The 17,151-nt window shown below is 35.6% G+C and overlaps 1 protein-coding gene across 1 annotated transcript in view; it reads left to right on the top strand.

The window, feature by feature from the left end:
• Nucleotides 1–678: 678 nt before the first annotated feature.
• Nucleotides 679–17,151, top strand: part of LOC115246074 (twitchin) — a 111,181-nt gene continuing 94,708 nt past the window's right edge. Inside the window, 5 exon segments of the mRNA XM_029824661.1 lie at nucleotides 679–1,938; nucleotides 11,455–11,967; nucleotides 12,384–12,405; nucleotides 15,524–15,686; nucleotides 15,755–15,896. Coding sequence (XP_029680521.1) covers nucleotides 11,655–11,967; nucleotides 12,384–12,405; nucleotides 15,524–15,686; nucleotides 15,755–15,896 — 640 coding nt within the window. The 5' untranslated portion in view covers nucleotides 679–1,938; nucleotides 11,455–11,654.

The raw sequence follows: 17,151 nt of genomic DNA on the forward strand, positions 1-17,151 counted from the left end.
TTGTATAATGATCCTAGATATAATAACGGTGAATCTCTCGGTGACACACGCGTGTTCAATTACGAAAGAAGGGTAAGTAATATATAATAAATACTTTTTAGTCACTGTGTGCGCTCGTTGCGAATGTCTGTCGGCGAATGACTTACTTGCGTATTGCACAATATTGTTGCGATGAATTGCATTTTGCATCATTGCACATCGTAGAGTTGTGCTATATACCGAGTAAATATCAGATGACTCAGTTGAATGGCACAAATAGTATTTTTTGTGTTTATATAATTATTAAAGAGGTGACCCCCTTTTCTTTTTGTAGCGATCATTGAATACATTTTTAGATATATATCTATGATATATATGCCGTGTATAAATATGGCATATAAGTACAATTATTAGACACATTAATTATTATGCGAAATAATGATATGATAGTAGAAAGATGGAAATGAAATATAAGCTACAAAAATACCTAATGTTTTTCTCTAATTATTTCTATTGAAATATATATCAATTAATATTTTCAGTAGAAATTTTCTCTATTTCCAAAATTTATGGACATATTCGAAACATATTTAAAAGATATTGACTTTTAATACAAAATTGATACATATCTGTACGAAAAAAACATGAATTTTTCTTAATGTTACATCAAATTGGCATTTGAATAGCACAGTTCGATCTCTACAAATCAAAATTGAAAATGCGCCAATTATCATGATATTGTCGCCGCAGTAACTATTCCTCAGAAATGTTATTTCTCCTCACGAGAACGATGCGTCTGATCAGATCGTACTGTTATCACTTATCGGCTGTGGTCTTGTACGGGGATGGTCATACATTATACGACCACGATTATATAACATGCTTTTTATTTCTGTTTTTATTTTATTTCGTCGATTATCGTAATCTTCAAAATCTTACAGAAGAGATTAGAAAGTATTTTAAATTAAGAAGCAAGCAATAATATCCTAGAATAAAAACTAAATTTGAGGCAATAGTAAAAATGTTTTAAAAATTAACAAACGATAAGTATCGAATTATTCAACAATTAGATTATATCTTTGCGTGATTTATTTTTTGATAGAATTGAAAGAATTCTTTTGATTATACTTTATTGTTAATTTTAATAAGAAGCTCGCGTTAATGAAAAGCTTAATAATAATTCAGATCGCGGTCAAAAGATCCATTATCAGAAGCGGAAAAATTAAATTTCATCAAATCTCTTAATTAAAGATATATGAGATGATTGATCGGGAAATCGAAATCGAGATTGTCGATTATTTGATTCCAGCATAGAACTACACCGTCAGACGGATGATGGTTATACAATATCAATAGCGTCGCGGCACCCGCGACCGCGTAGGTGTGTGTGACTCGGTAGGAATGTAAGACAGAGATTTCTCGGTTGAGAGCATGCTGGCAGTGGTGGTAGCTGTGGTCACGAGAGGTGGTGGGTGAGACTCGAACCTCGAGGTAGCATCGCGATACCTCGCGCGTTTAGTTGGCGCGCGGGATCCCGGCGATTGGGACGGTCGAATAAAGACACTCCGTGCAAGAAAAAGAGAGTAGGGGATAAGGGAGATATACAAGAGGAGCAAGAGAGAGAGAGTAACGAGCGACCGCACGACGAGTGACGACGACGACCCGAGACGAAGACGAAGACGACGATCGAATCTCTCTGAGAAAAAAAAAAAGAAAAAAGTTTCTCTCATAATTCTCCCAAGTTTTGTTCTCGCGCGAGCTTGTAGAATTCTCGAGTCGAGTGTGTGCGTCTCGTTTGTCTGCCTCGGGGGGTTGAGAGTGATCCAGGAATAAGCGACTACTCGCCGTCGCAGGTGTCGCCGAGGAAACGCTCGGTTTTAGAAAGGAAGGAAATCTCCCTCTCTCTCGGAAGGAAAAGCGCTCATCCTTCCCCTAGGATATCCGGATACCTCGCTTCAAGTAAGTCTCGATGATGATGCGGATTTGATTGGATGCGGATGTGACGTTGCGTGGCTGCGAGGAAGCGTGCGCGTATCAGTGCGACTTTCTCCATATCTTGTCCGAGAGTGTTCAGTAACCTTTTCGACCTTCTCCCCTTCCTTTCTTCTTTTCATTCTGATCGCTTGTTAAGGATCGCGTGTGGATTAGTGTCGAAGTGTAAGCAACAAGTGACGGACTATCTATCGGTTTCGCGCACGCTCATCCATGCGAGTGATGCGCCATTGAATTTTAATTGAAGGGACAAGTGAATTAAGGAGGTATGTCACGTTCTCTCATGACACAAATCCTAGTCATTCCCTGTGGATCACTTAATTACTCTCCCATAGATAGTTATTATTTGCTTTGCGATGATAATATAATTAATGTCATTTTACGATTTGTAATGAAAGTCTTAGGTATAAATATCGGGTGTTGCTTGATTTATCTTCGGATTCTGAAGTAATATTAATAACAAAATTTGTTTCAAAGCTTGAATTTATTAATTTAATAATGTGTCGTTCAATGAAATTGAGTATATTTTGAAATCAATTTTACATTTGTGTGAAGCGTGATAAACGTATTTCATCATCTGTATCTACATATTTCTCTGAATATTCTTAATTTAAAAAAAAATTGTATATTAAAGAGAAATCATATATTAATTTCCGCACGAATAAAAAAACAAGTAGTAGTGATCGATGATTGTCGCGACGGAGAGCGTTATTAAAACGCTGTAATATCTACTAAGTATTGTGTAGATTTTGCACAATTTATAAAATAGGAAGATTAATATTCATGAATTTCTATATGCATACTTTACCACAGATTTTTTATATACAATTTACAATTTATTTTATTTATTCTATTCCATTACATATTTTTTCTATTTTATATATTTTGTTTTTTATATAGTTTTATTTATATTAGAAGACAGAGAAATCTTAAGCAAGGAATATAATTGCGAAAACAAGACGATCTTTCATCATGATGGCATCTCTTAAATCATTATCTAATAATTCTTTTAAATAAATCATAAACTCTAGTCGCGTTCGATTAAGCACAGGAGTAATATTTTCTACCATTCGCATTTCTTTTGGATATTTTTCCACCACTTCGTTATTTTTTTCATCGCATTCTTGATTATTTCTCATGCAAGTTTTTAATTACCTAACTAATCAAGAAAGTTCAATTATTGAGATTCAAACTCTTCTTCCAATAAGCTCTCAGTCTAGACGGATTTCTCGCTTTCACATGACTAATCGCCACGAGTTCCGTCGCGGCGGCGCGGCCGACTATTCGTAGACTACTATCTAGGTATCTAGGCTCGGAGTCCACTTATTTTTAGGAGGCCGTAACGTGAGGAGGAGCGGTTCGTCGTTCCGACGACCATCTTTTCGCCCGTCGTTGTTCCATCCGTCGTTCCGTCCATCCTCACGTCATCGTGCCGTCCGACACTTTGTCCGACGCATCATTTGCCGCCTCATCTTCGCGTTGACAATCTTTCGCAGCTCGTATTTATACGTCAATTTTGAGAGACTTTAATGACAGTCTTATTTAACTATGTTTTCCTCCATCATGCATGTCATTATAATTACAATCGTCAATTCAACGTTTTTGTGTACAGCGATATTTTATTTTATTTTATCGATATTTTATTTTATTTTCGAAGATTAAGTTGCATGTTGATACTTCATTTTGCAACGTTTCGGAAATTTTCTCTGAGAGAGAAAGAGCTAGGATCTCTATTAATTATATCGAAATTTTATGAAAATGGGAAGCTAACTTTATATAAAATTGAGTCTCGCTGTTTTCGCCGTTGTAGACAAGTGCTATAGTTCTTACCACCAACTTTGCAATCACTTAGAACCCAAGAATGTGCTCGAGCGATTTAAAAATATCCTGCATACCGCAAGTTCCGCGAGATTCGACGAATCCGGGGAAGAGAGCTGGTCGAATGAGAGCACGAGAAAAAGACGAATCGATACGCGTACCGTGGAGAAATCCAGAAAATCTGACTAATAGATCGATATTAAATCAATCGTTAGAGTTAGATGTATTTTTGGAATCTCCGCTGTGCGAGATCCACATGATTTAACGTTAAAAATATCTACACAATTATTAATATACTATATTAAATTAGATTAAGATTTAGGTTTAAATACAAGTTATAAGCTTATATAATTTTCTATTACAAAGAAAATAATTCCCATATTTGTTTTTGATATAAAATATTTAAAAATAACATCGAGATATAAATAATTCTGAGAAAAATTTAATTAAGCTATCTTATAACAGCTAGGCAAGATTAATTCTAATTTTTTTGGTAGTTATAAATGTTAATGATGATTTCATTAATATTTGAATCCTGAAAATTTTTTCAGCCTCAAATTTGCATTTATTTTAGAAATTTAGTCTTTTTCCTGAATGGTATATAAAAACTATTCTATAACCAAATAATTGATCTTATTAGATACAAAAATATTCATCTGTAATCATCTATAAATTTTAACTGATTAATCACTTGATGTGGTTGCATATATGTATATCGATGTATTTCTGGACGTATTGTCGGCCAAGCGGCACGTTTCACCTGTTGATTGTCAAAAACTCAGTCACGATCAATATATGAAGTGACTAATATATTATTCTTGGCATTGCGCTTGTCATTGTTCAATGATTCAAACCGACAAATTTGTCAACTCCGTTTGCGCATAATTAATCAATGTTAATCATGATAAAAATAATTAATAAGTCGCGCGTATAACGTATTATTAATTCTTACATTTTATAACAAATAATAGCAACAACCGAGAAGTGTAGATTTCCATGTGATATACATATCCTTTTTGTTATTTATATTGAATTGTTCAATACTTTATAATTGACCTTTTTATAATTAATGTCTCAATTATCAGATATATCAATATCTCCTTTCAATCAGTTATTCCATTTCATTTACTTGACTGCTGTTTAAGAGTAATTGAATCTACAAGTAATAACAAAAGTACGATTTAGGAAACAATCTGTGTTCATGATTTTCTTTCATTACAAGTGCAGGGCATATTAGATGAACATTGGAGTTGGTCGTCGATGACTGAGCGCAGAGGCAAGAGCGTAAGTAAATTCCTTCGTAGTTTCGCGATGAAATATCAGAAAAGAGATTAAATTTACAACAAAAGATGTATCATTAGAATAATTTAATTGAGATTCTTGAATGTTAGACCTCTTGAGTGTTCTTCTCGCTCGTTGATATTGTCGGGCGTTTTTTCTCGAGGCCATGTCCTCTCTTTTGATTGCCGAATGAGTTTTGTGCGTACATTTTCATAAGAGAAACATCCATATATATTTTCCGAAGCAGCGTAAATTAATAAGCGGAGTATTATGCGTATTACTCGTCATAGTGTTCGATCATTCGATGTTGATGCGTGTTTATTTTCCGTCACGTCAAGTCAAAGAAAGAGGATGTTTTAAAATTTATCATTTGGATTTATCAGATTATAGTAGTCAGTCTTATGTAAATGGATATGAATGCCGTTTTCACGCAAAGATAAAAACTGAGTCCTTTTGATAGGATTAATTAGTATAGATATTTCTCTTTCTCGCTCTTTCTATTTCTTCTTCTCTATATTTTTACTCAGGTACTTACTAAATTATTAATATTAATTTGCTTTTCTCTTATTGTTTATTAAACAATATTGTTATTTATTTAATTAAACAAGTCAAATAGTTCTTATTTTATTTTTTTTTGATATAAATAATATAAAACATGTTGTTATTACAAACGATCCAAGTGAATCCTGTTTCAACGCTGCGATGTTAATTTACATCGTTCTGCCAAAAAGTCGAGTACGTCTGTTTATACGATTTCTCACGTTTTATCGCTAAAAGATCGGGACGTCGATCGGTGATTTCAGTGCCGACTCGCTTGAGTCAGTCGGCGAAAATAGATCACGGTGCGACGCAAGTAACGCGGTCAGTAGTATAGACAGAAAAGAGTGCGCCCGCGAAAATGCATCGCTCGACTAATAATTATAACTCTCGCGAATAGTTTAGTTCCGAATGTAACTCGAGTGTGAAGAAGTGAATCGCTGTTTACGTGACAACAATTTTTTTCAAACGATGTTAAAATCCTCGAAAAGATAGATTTTAAAATTCGGATTCTCGATTATGTTCCCCAACAATTTGGTTTGGAAAATATTAGTGTAATCTAATCTTTCTTATTCAAAAACCAAATTTATGATATATTAATTAAAGCAAAGATTTTAGGAAAATTATATATATATACGACAATAATATTTAAAATATTTTACTTTAGATACCAGTTAAGATACCATTATATTAAAATATTTTTGTATAATTGTAAAAACTTTTTTTTATATATTTTTTTCTTTCTAAAGAAAAGTATGACATTCAAAATATGAATCATTCTCTCACGACAAAGTACGTTATACAGATTGCTAAATTTTCGAATTACTCATTTCACGTGATTGTTGAAGGTTAATATGTGTGTCATAATAATCGTGTTAGTCATGATTATAAATGATACAGTTAGTTCGATTAAAATAGATGCAACGCAGTATATCGAGGATTATTTATTTATGCTTAGTAATTTTCATTTAAAGTTCTATACACGAATGTGTATTTTGACAAAAATTTTGATGTCACATTAAATTTTATAATATCTAAATTATTCGATTATTTCGTGCGTTTTATTTTGGGGTAGGCACATAAACACGTGATGCTCGATAAATTCACGATGGCAAGGAAAGGAAATTGTTTCGACCCACGTGGCTTAGAGCTTTGCCAGAAGTAATTACGCCATTTTAAAGGTATACCGGTTCATTATCAGATACCGTGGACATTTATTCTCAACGTGAGATTATACTGCAGCGTTCTATTCTTAGTTTAAATGTGTTTCTATCTATATTTTCCTATTTTATCTTTTATTTGTTCTTATTAATTAACTTTACTAATTATAAAATAGATATCGTAATGTTGCTTGTATCTTGCTTTTATCACATATATTTTTTGAAACAAGATAAATTGTGTATTTATCTTTATTTTAACTGCAATATATCTATTCAGATTTTTTATTCATTAGATCAGCATCCATTATATATTTAATGGCAATGTGCTACTTCTTTATTGGGTCACAATGTCATCAAATATGCATTGTATCACAAATAGCCGGCAGAATTATGCCAAAGTGAAGCAACGTTTTCTATATAGCCAGCAAAAATATTAGGTCAGTCGGAGATGCCGACAACATTTCTCATATACAACGCGTCTATATTACAAGAATTTAATAGTATATTTCTCGATCGATATTTTCACGAATTACGTTTTCAGAAATTATTTTTCTGACGCTTCTTGTTTGAAAATGAATGCGATGTATATTATTTAAGATGATGTTTTCGACGTTCTTCGACCATTTCTTTTTTCTTTTTTTTTTTCGCTTGCCATAAATAATGTCTTCTTGTTAAAAATGTATGTTCTAACAAAAACCAAGGATCTCTCTTTCTACATATAGTATACATGAATTGCAAGGCCTCTTTTTAGTTATTTAAATCATTTTACATTATTTATTTAATTTTTAAAAATCAGCAACATTATTATATATATAAATCAAGAGAAATAAACACACACGTTTGATAAGAATTAAGAAGGCAATGCAATCTTAAATTAATAAAAAGATTGAACTGTAAAATTTAGATAAGATCAATATGCTGATTAACTGATTTTAATCATTATTTCAAAGTATCTCGTTATGAAAGCGTATGATTTATAATACAAATATAATTCTCTTGATTATTTTTATCTATTTTTTTCCTTCTTTCCGAAAGATGGATCGGTCGGATGACAACCGCGGTGCGAAAATCAGACGGGCGAAAGAGGAATGCGAGCTATTACGATGTGCAGTAATCTCGGGAATGCATACGAGGCCGTTTGCCAAGTCTTACCGTGACGTTGTAACACCCGGTCCCCGTTCGTTTTGTACGCCGTTTCGCCGATCCGTCAGACTCCTTCTCGCGTGCATCTGTTCGCTCTCGTTTAAAATGATCAACCACTGGCTGTAGAACCGCGTGTGTCAACGATACATATATCTTATCTTTATATTAAAATACAATCGTAATAATATTTAATGCTCTTGTTATTAATTAGTCTCTTCTTTTATTACGAATTTTGTTAAAATTAAAGATTAAGTAAGCTTGCCTCCGGAGTTCTTCTCGCGAGAAGAACGATCTAAAACGATGACGGAGATAGAATTTAAATTTTCGTACGTTTGAAACATTGATTTTATCAAATTTGTGGCTTCTTTTATGCATAATGGCTTGTTTATTTGGCACCCTTCGGCACGAGCGAACAGCCAGGCGTATCATGTTTCCATCGCCTGGCTGGAGCTGACATAATCGGATGATTTGTTTCACAATTTTGCGGCTTGAACGGTGGCAGCCGACCAATTACGTGGATCTCACATTACCGGAAGGATACCGTGTCATGTCCCATCGTCTACCTTTGTAGTTGGCAGTCTTTTCCCAGAGCGCGGGCGCACGTGAAACTAATTCATACTTTCCGAAACGATTGTTATTTATTGCCGACAGTTACAAAGCTTCTCGATCACGCACATTCAAGAGGATTGTCTTATTTTACATTTATGATAGTCGTTGAAAATTGTACAATTGCCTGAGATCAATTAAGCTTGCAATATTACTCTTGAAATCCATTCATGTACGTCGAAATTACTACTATTTTTTTTTTCTATATATTTCGGAAAGTAAAATAATTAAAAAGTTAATCCTTTTTATATAGATACATCAATATTTTTCTTGTTGTTTTTTAAAACTTTGTTTACATTGATATCTTTTTTGTGGTAGTGGATGATTTATTCATAGATTTCAATTTTATGTTAGATATCAATAATTTTATACTTACGAGCAGCTAGAAATTTATAGATGTCGCCGGGTTATCGTTATTCTTTGTTTATTTCTTTTTTATTAATTTCACATATATTTACTCGAAGTCAACACACAATTTCAGTTTGATTCTTGGAATAGAATTATTATTTTTGTACCCGACAATACGTAACTACGAGAATGAGGCATGTTTTATCAAGAAATATTATGTACTTAATCAAGGTGCGGGAAAACAGTTGCAGGTGTTATTGTACGTCAAGCTATCACGCGATACGTCACGCGAAAATCATTTTCACGCTGCGCTGTAGCTGACGATCGTTTAGGAATCGACACTCCTGGCACTTGGAGGTGTCGCGCGACGATCTCGGGGTCTCAAAAGAACGATTGTCCGGACTTGAGCGAACGAACATATTACATCCGACGGGTTGTATCGGCGACCCAAATGTACACGGCTTCCACGGTTAGATGCCAAACATAATAACCGATTACCAAGATAACTGGCCCAACCTATTTTCGAGCCAAGAGCCGCATTAATAATAGTCAGCCTTACGTCACCCAGCGCGGCTCGCTCCCTCGGCCTTGGGGCGTCGCGGGAAAATACACCCGCTCGCGCGAATTTCGCGAGAAAACTCGCCGCTCGCGCTCGCTGCTCGCTCAATTTGCAGTTAAACGCGGTGATGCTAATGGTTCTTCACCGGTGAGGATTCGGGCGGCCCGACGAAAATAGGCCTGACACTTGTAAATTATAAAGTCCTTTCGACGCAACGCGCTTGAGGGAAGGCAGGCGTCGCTCACACGCGTCGAGTATTTCACGCGTGGTATTATTATATTAATAGATCGACGCCAAATTAATTTATAATTCGTCTTTTTTTAGAGACTTTATGTCTCTCTATGGACCTTTATTACGATTCTTATATTTTTTATAATGCCAAAGAGATAGAGATGGAAAGAGAGCGAATAATTATTATTATTGATAGAATAAATTTATATCTAGTTATAATTAGTAATTTCAGTCGTTGATACGTTCGTATGTTTTTATGCAAGCAGTAAATTAATAATATCAAATTGTGTTTACAATTTCTATCGATTATTGATTTTAGTTGTGTATTTCAAGATATGATTATGACATGATATCATTGCACACATGTACGACTACCCCGGCGTAGTTCTCGGAAAACTTCTGTTTCCGCCACTTCCAGAGCGATCTGAAAATACAGACACGCTCGGCAAAATATATTGCTATAGCGTCCTCTATTCGCTCTATAAACCTTACCGGAACGGTTAGCACGTACAAGCATTATTTACCGTCGTATTATTTTGGAGGGATTCGCATTTTCGGTAGCAGCAGTAGCTGAAAATCTTAAACGCGAGATCGCATCTTACGGCCAAGAGCGATTTCGAATCGTTTCGCGTTTCCTTGAATTACGTAAACGCGTATTTTGAATTTATTGCACGCGATAAATCATTTCTGGACGTTTTTTCACCGTCTGCGGCCGAGGCGTCGCCTCGTTTCGCCATTTCCTGGCGGCCTCTCCCTCGAGACCGAAGTCGATCTTGACATCCGGGACGGATGTTTTATCGCAATATCAACGAGAATGCGTGACTCGTTTTTTAAGAGCTAATGTTTTTTTTTTAACGTTTTCGAGATTTTATATTCGTACAGCTGGATCTTTTTTGCAGTTAGTAACAACCGAGATTTTTAAAAATCATCCTGTTTTAACTATCAAGTATCATAAGTACTGGCTTCAAGGCATTTTATTGCGATATTAAATAGAATACATGATTTATTTTTAGCCGACCTTTTTTAACGTTCTCGCAATTTTATGTCTGAGTTTTTTTCGCAGTTTGTATAATAACTGAGATTTAAAAATTGTTCTAATCTGTAAGTTTCGTACGTAAGTATTTATTCGTCTAGAATGAATACTATTGCAAGTAGAAACTTTATTACGTGGTGCTCCGATCATAAGGCAACGCTAAAGAAGACTAAATATAGGCATTCGTGCTAAAATAGCCGCGGTTGAGGCAACTACAGGTGACAACGACTCAGGCTGCCAAGGTTTACTGAACCACGATAACAAGAGGCTCGAAGTAATATTGATGTTGTCATGTCGAACTTTGAACTGCAAATACAAGTGAAGCAGACAAACAGTTATCTCGATATCGAGACAATAGTCATTTAAGAAATTAAAAGCTTTTGATACGCAAAATATCAGAAATAAAAAAAAATAACGATATTATATTTTTGTTTTTTTAATTTTATTTGTCTTTTAATTTTATAACTCAATTGTGCATATAACTTAAATTATAATTAAATCATAATTATAATTATTTATGTAGAAATTTACATAAAAAAATGTTATAAGAGAGAAAATAATGAAATTTTTATTAAGAGAATATATCGATTTACAAACAGACCTCTCTCTATTATTCTTCTTCCATTCTTCTACTAATTTATTTAAAAGTTACTGATATAAAAAAGTGGCGTTGTTATTCATCATTTTCTATAATAATTTATTTAAAAGCGTTATTGAAAACAGCGTAATAATTTTTAAAATTTTATTTAATCTCCTTCCGTTTTCAGTACTCTGAGACGTCTGCGATTGACGAGCTACGATAGACATCGAGCTCAGGAAGAAACCGCGAAAGCAGGTTGGATGGTGCCGCAGGTCGGCGCCATTTGAACCGACGTGCCAGGCGAAGGGAACAGATTTCTCCCTCGATCACGCGAACGAGACCGGGTGTCCCGGTGTGTAGAGACAGGTGCGAAGGCGTGCCTCCACAATGGGGGTCGCCGACGACTTCGCGCCCAGCTTCACGCAGAAGCCGCAGCTGCGGCAGGAGGACGACGGCAACCGGCTGATATTCGAATGTCAGCTGGTGAGCTCGCCTAAACCCGACATCGCCTGGTTCCGCGGCGAGACCGAGCTCAGCCAGGATGACAGGACCAACTTCAAGATGCAGAGCATCGGGACCAACAAGTTCCTGGTGGTGCTCGAACTCGACGATGTCATCGAGACCGACGCCGGCCTCTACAAGGTCAAGGCGAAGAACAAGATGGGCGAGGTCGCCGCCTCTATCAACCTCAATTTTAGTCGTAAGTTTTTATATACCGATTATTTCTCATCTCGCGGTATTTCTTCGAATAATAGCGATATTTATATAAAAATAATTATCTAGTCTAATTTATGCGAGATATATTCCATTCGTGGCCGGCCTATATTTGTCTTTATCTACTTCTGATTTTAGAAAAAGATCAGTTAAGTTATATGATTAAAATTAATGAACATCAAACTGTCTAATTATAGTGTTTAAAACGAGTGTTTATTTTTTTAAATAAAAATAATGTCGGAATTAATTTTACGTTAAATGTGGAAAATGACAAATTTTGACACACTTAAATATCGACTCTTGATTGATATATATTTGCCCCTGTATACAATATTTTTTATTTGTAATTTCTTTAAATTTGATCGTTTCTTGATTAATATTTCGCCGTTATATTTTTTCTAGCAATGGATGAGCCTAGAGAGAAGTAAGTCAGTGAAGTTTACATTGAAAGGATGACTCGTTTGTCGCTTCTCCAGGCTCTATTTAATTAATTCGTTTTATGCTTTTCGCTTACGCATTAATACGTTTTTATTATTTTGTTATATTTCTGCTTTATTTTTTTTCTGCTTTCCTTTTTCGTTGTCTTTCGTTTTTTTATTTATGATTTTAGCTGCCGATCAATCTATTGGAAGGAGGTGAGTGTGTCGCTTACGCGCTGTTTTTGCAATTAAAGTGTGATTATCAATCAATAATTAAATTGTTAATATAACTTGATAACATTGTACTATCCATATCCCTAAATTTAAAAAAAAAAAAAAAAAAATACCAAATGTGTGTGGTGGAAATACCAAAAGAAACAAATGTCATAATATGGTCTGCGTATATTTAAATTTTCCAAATTCAATTTTTTATTTCTCAAACATTTGATTTTAAATCTTTTCATTAAATGTTAACATTCAACTTCTTCATTAAATTATGTCTCGATTTAAGTTAAATCTCGAATCTTTCGCGAAAGAAATGTCGAATCCAAATTTATTGTTGAAGAAATTCTGGAAGTTTGACATGAAATTCGGAAAATGTAACATGTAAGATATGAAAGGCTTACATGAAGAGATTTTTAAATTCCTCATTTGTACTGATTGCTACGCTATCTCTTCGCTGATAACGTTCGAGTGCGCGTTAAATCGGCCCGATTGAGAATAATCGTCGCGGTATGCCTACTATTTTCGATCTCGTTCAAAAGCAATCCGATAGAAATTGCGGCGACTCACCGTGCGTTTAAGTCCGACGACGTGATCGGTCGTTTCTTACCGATCCGCCCACGCATATATAACCGCGCACGCGAAACACGGATGGAAATAGAATTAAGGTCTTCTAGTTTTGGACACCGTTCGTGCATTGCGCGCGCGATTCGACCACAAAGTGGCCGGATTATTTCGGACGCTGTCTTCTGTAAGTAAGAAGCCACTAAATCACGTACGAACTACGATCTGTCTATATCATAGCTATGATCGAGAGCGAAAAAGACGGAAGATTGATCGTACTACAGCTGACGAAATCTGAAGAACGAGAGAATGAAAGATCACAGAGGATTTTGTATCACAAAATTTTCTAAAAAATGTTGAGTATTAATCTTGAAAATGTTTATTTCAATCAATTTCTAAACTAAAATGCAGATTTAACATTTCTGTTTCTAGGAAATAAATAACGTATGTATAGTGAATTTTTCTTCTCGTTATTTACTTGCAAAACACTATTTATTATTTCATATATCTTATATTTTTTTAAATGAAAAGTTAATTTTCTTCAATGATCGCGTAAGTCGATCGTAAAGTAACTTGCGCAAGAAGTTATTTTTGTCTCATCGCGATAGTTTAATTATAATAACAATGATTTACTATTGCGGGGCAGCTGTTAAATCGTTCATGAGATCTTTATGCAATCTTTGCGAGCGGAAAGCATTTATCAGTCCTCAAATCTCTTTTCGCGTGCCTCTTGCAGTTATTCCGCATCTTGGTGCAACTTTATGCGATTTTCGAAGATAATTCGAAACTGGGTCGAGAATATTTTCAACGATTCTCTCTTTCTCTCTCTCTCTCTCTCTCTCTCTCTTTCTCTCAAGTCGCAGCCGGCAGCGACGATACGATGAGAAGCTGTATTTTCGGATCGCATCGACAGACGTGATTCCCGTGAATTTCTAAAAGTAACGCGAGGCTTTTCGTTTCTACGCGTCTCCCAAAACGCATCACGATTTGTATTTCATGATGCATACGATAAGATTTTGGATAACTCGAAAGCGTCATTCACGTGTAATCCGCGAAATTTTGGCGAGAATCCACGTATCCGAGTCTTATTATTCTGCAAATCAAAACAAACGTTTGATCGAAAATGAAAGCTCACAGATTGCGAGAAAACGTACCGATATCTGTACCGGTTAACGACGGTGAAAGTCGAGAGGAAACAGCCGCAGCCTACTTCCTCGCTAAACTTAGCCACAACATGCACCGGTGCTAATGCACTTATGGTCCACTCATGTTGCGAGTGTTAAACACATGCTTCTCGTCCTGGCTCCCAATTTGCGTGAATAAACACCGACGATCTTATAACTTGGATTACGCTGGATTCCGCTATAAAGAGAAAATTTGAAAAGAGCGATCAACGGTCGTCAGAATAGTCGTAATCATTTTATCTTTAAATATATTGTCGCGCAAATAACACTCTATCATTTTTACGGTAAAGTTTCGGAGATCGAGTCGTAAATAATCGGTTGATTTATAATAATATATAATAATATAATTTAGTCATCAATCCTCGCTTTTTGAAGAAAAATCAGAGAACGTTAAAAAGTATGAATATAAAAATTTTATAGAGGAAATCATTTCGTGTGTGTGTGAAACTTACATCAAGTCCAGAACTTTATGGATCTTCTGAAAAGTCTCAGTCAGATACTTAAGGCATTGACTTATCAACAAAAATATTGCCAAGAGAGAGAAAGAATATCGATTATGATGGCAATGTACCCAACTCGGATTTTAAAGTGCTTGTTAAATGTCGAATGGCCATCAGAACGAGCTGTTGAACGAGCCTCCTCCCGTCAGAAAGCGTCGACTAAACAAAACAAAAGTTATTCCTGGCAGCAATTCGCGAAAGTCGCGATAAATGTTTTAGCAGAATTTCAACGGCCACACAAAGCGGTTCTTCTCTTATTCGCCTTGCCAAGCATCGCTATCTTTCTTATCTTCTCACTCTTATCTAACTTCTCTAGAAAAAAAAAACTTTAATTATTCTGTCAGATAAACGAAGGCGTGTAATGTTCTAATTTTTAACCATCATTTTATATACCATTTTTATGATCTGAGGCATGCGATTTTTTGTAACGACGTGTGTGATTTTAAGTCATTCAGTTTACTGACGCGTTACCGGTCGCGCCGGAAGTGCGATTAAAATTGTCGGTGATGCGGAGCGTGCAGCACGTGACGCAGCATCCAAATTTTCGCACCATGGTCCGCGATGCAATCGCGGCGCGACGATTAACGCGTTAGCGAACGATAAATTGGCGCGAGATTTATTTCCGGTCCACCACGTTTATCTCGCGCTTGCAGACAAATTGACGGTATCGCGCCGACTTTCGCGAAGAAGCCCGCGATAAGACAGGAGGACGACGGCAAAAGGCTGCTCTTCGAGTGTCGCATCACAGCCGATCCCACGCCGAAAATTACATGGTTTCATAGCGGGAACATGGTCAAGGATTCGTCAAGGCACAAGGTTTGTCGTCTCGTTATCGATTAAACGATTATTATTATCGAAAATTTGTTTTATTTGAACCGTTTCAGCTGACCGTCGATAAAGATGGCCACTCGTACTTCGCCACCCTGGAAATAAAAAATGTGACCGTCGAGGATGCTGGCAAATATAAGGTCACGGCGAAGAACGAGCTTGGCGAATCTAACGCTACGATTTCCCTGAATTTCGACAGTAAGTATCTGTTATTCTTGCGATAAATAACCATAAACTTATGTGCATACTTCGACCGATGATCCGCTTTACACATTTTGTCCATTTGCTTAATTTTTTATTTACAAATATATACGCTTGATGAATATTATAGATCTTTGTGATTGTTATATATGAGTAACAAGTTTACTTGCACTTAGACTGCAAATTTGTTCTCAAATTTAATTTTAAACCTTCAAAACGTCTAATTTTTATATTATTGAAATATTTCCATTACAATTTTTGTTAATCATTTTTAAAAATTCTTTTTTATATTATTTTTAATAGCCTCTTAAGGAATATTTAATGAATTTTTGAAGGAAAGATAACAAATATATTTTTTTATTCTTTCCCGCTTTATTTCGTAGCGGGAGATAAAGCGTATCATCGGTACCGTTCCTCAACTCTTCTCTCACATTCTCACTCGGGATGTATATCGATGATCTCTTTCATTTCCAACTCTCTTCTTCATCTCAGTTTTCTGCCCTGTTTATCTATTTCCTATATGTCAACTCTACACCAACATATGTACATATATATCCGCAGTTTATATTATTTAATTTTTTTCCGTTCCATCAGCTGTCCATTCTCAACAATCTCTTTCTTCTACTTTCTTTTGTAACTATTTTTGTAACTATTGTATATATGCGGAATCTTTTTATTTTTTAATGGTTTGTCTCGGTCGAGCGATGAGCACGTATCGATGTCGGCTCGACGCGAGCCACGATATACAGCCCGTTGATTGATCTTTAATCGACTAAACGGCATTTGCGAGAGTACACATTATAATTTGTCTCTCACGAATTTTGCACCGTTGAAAGTTGCGTAGAGAGCGGACCAGAATAATCAACTACTCGTAATAACGTGTATACTGCTGCTTCAATCACGTATTAATTCGAATCGCATCTCGCGCGTACCGATCAGCAGCAGACTTATTCGTATGCACTCGTATTCTGAGACGAGATTTACGTATTTATTTATGCACGAGATGCGATCGCAGATTAGCCTTCCATATTGACGCTTCGTTAGGTTGCTTCGATGACATCTTTTCTCTCTATTCATACGATCGTGTTTGTGTTGTGTGTGAGAGTTGACGAGAAAACCACCCTTTCGCAGTGAACGGGTGCGTCATCCAAGGCTCGCTCACACACACATATGTACACGCAAATACAATTACACAGAATTTCTGTGATGGTTAGATCCACTAACGACATGTATTTCCTTACTTGCATACATT

Source organism: Formica exsecta, unplaced genomic scaffold (assembly GCF_003651465.1).
Source record: "Formica exsecta isolate Colony F162 unplaced genomic scaffold, ASM365146v1 scaffold138, whole genome shotgun sequence".
NCBI classification, from domain to species: domain Eukaryota; kingdom Metazoa; phylum Arthropoda; class Insecta; order Hymenoptera; family Formicidae; genus Formica; species Formica exsecta.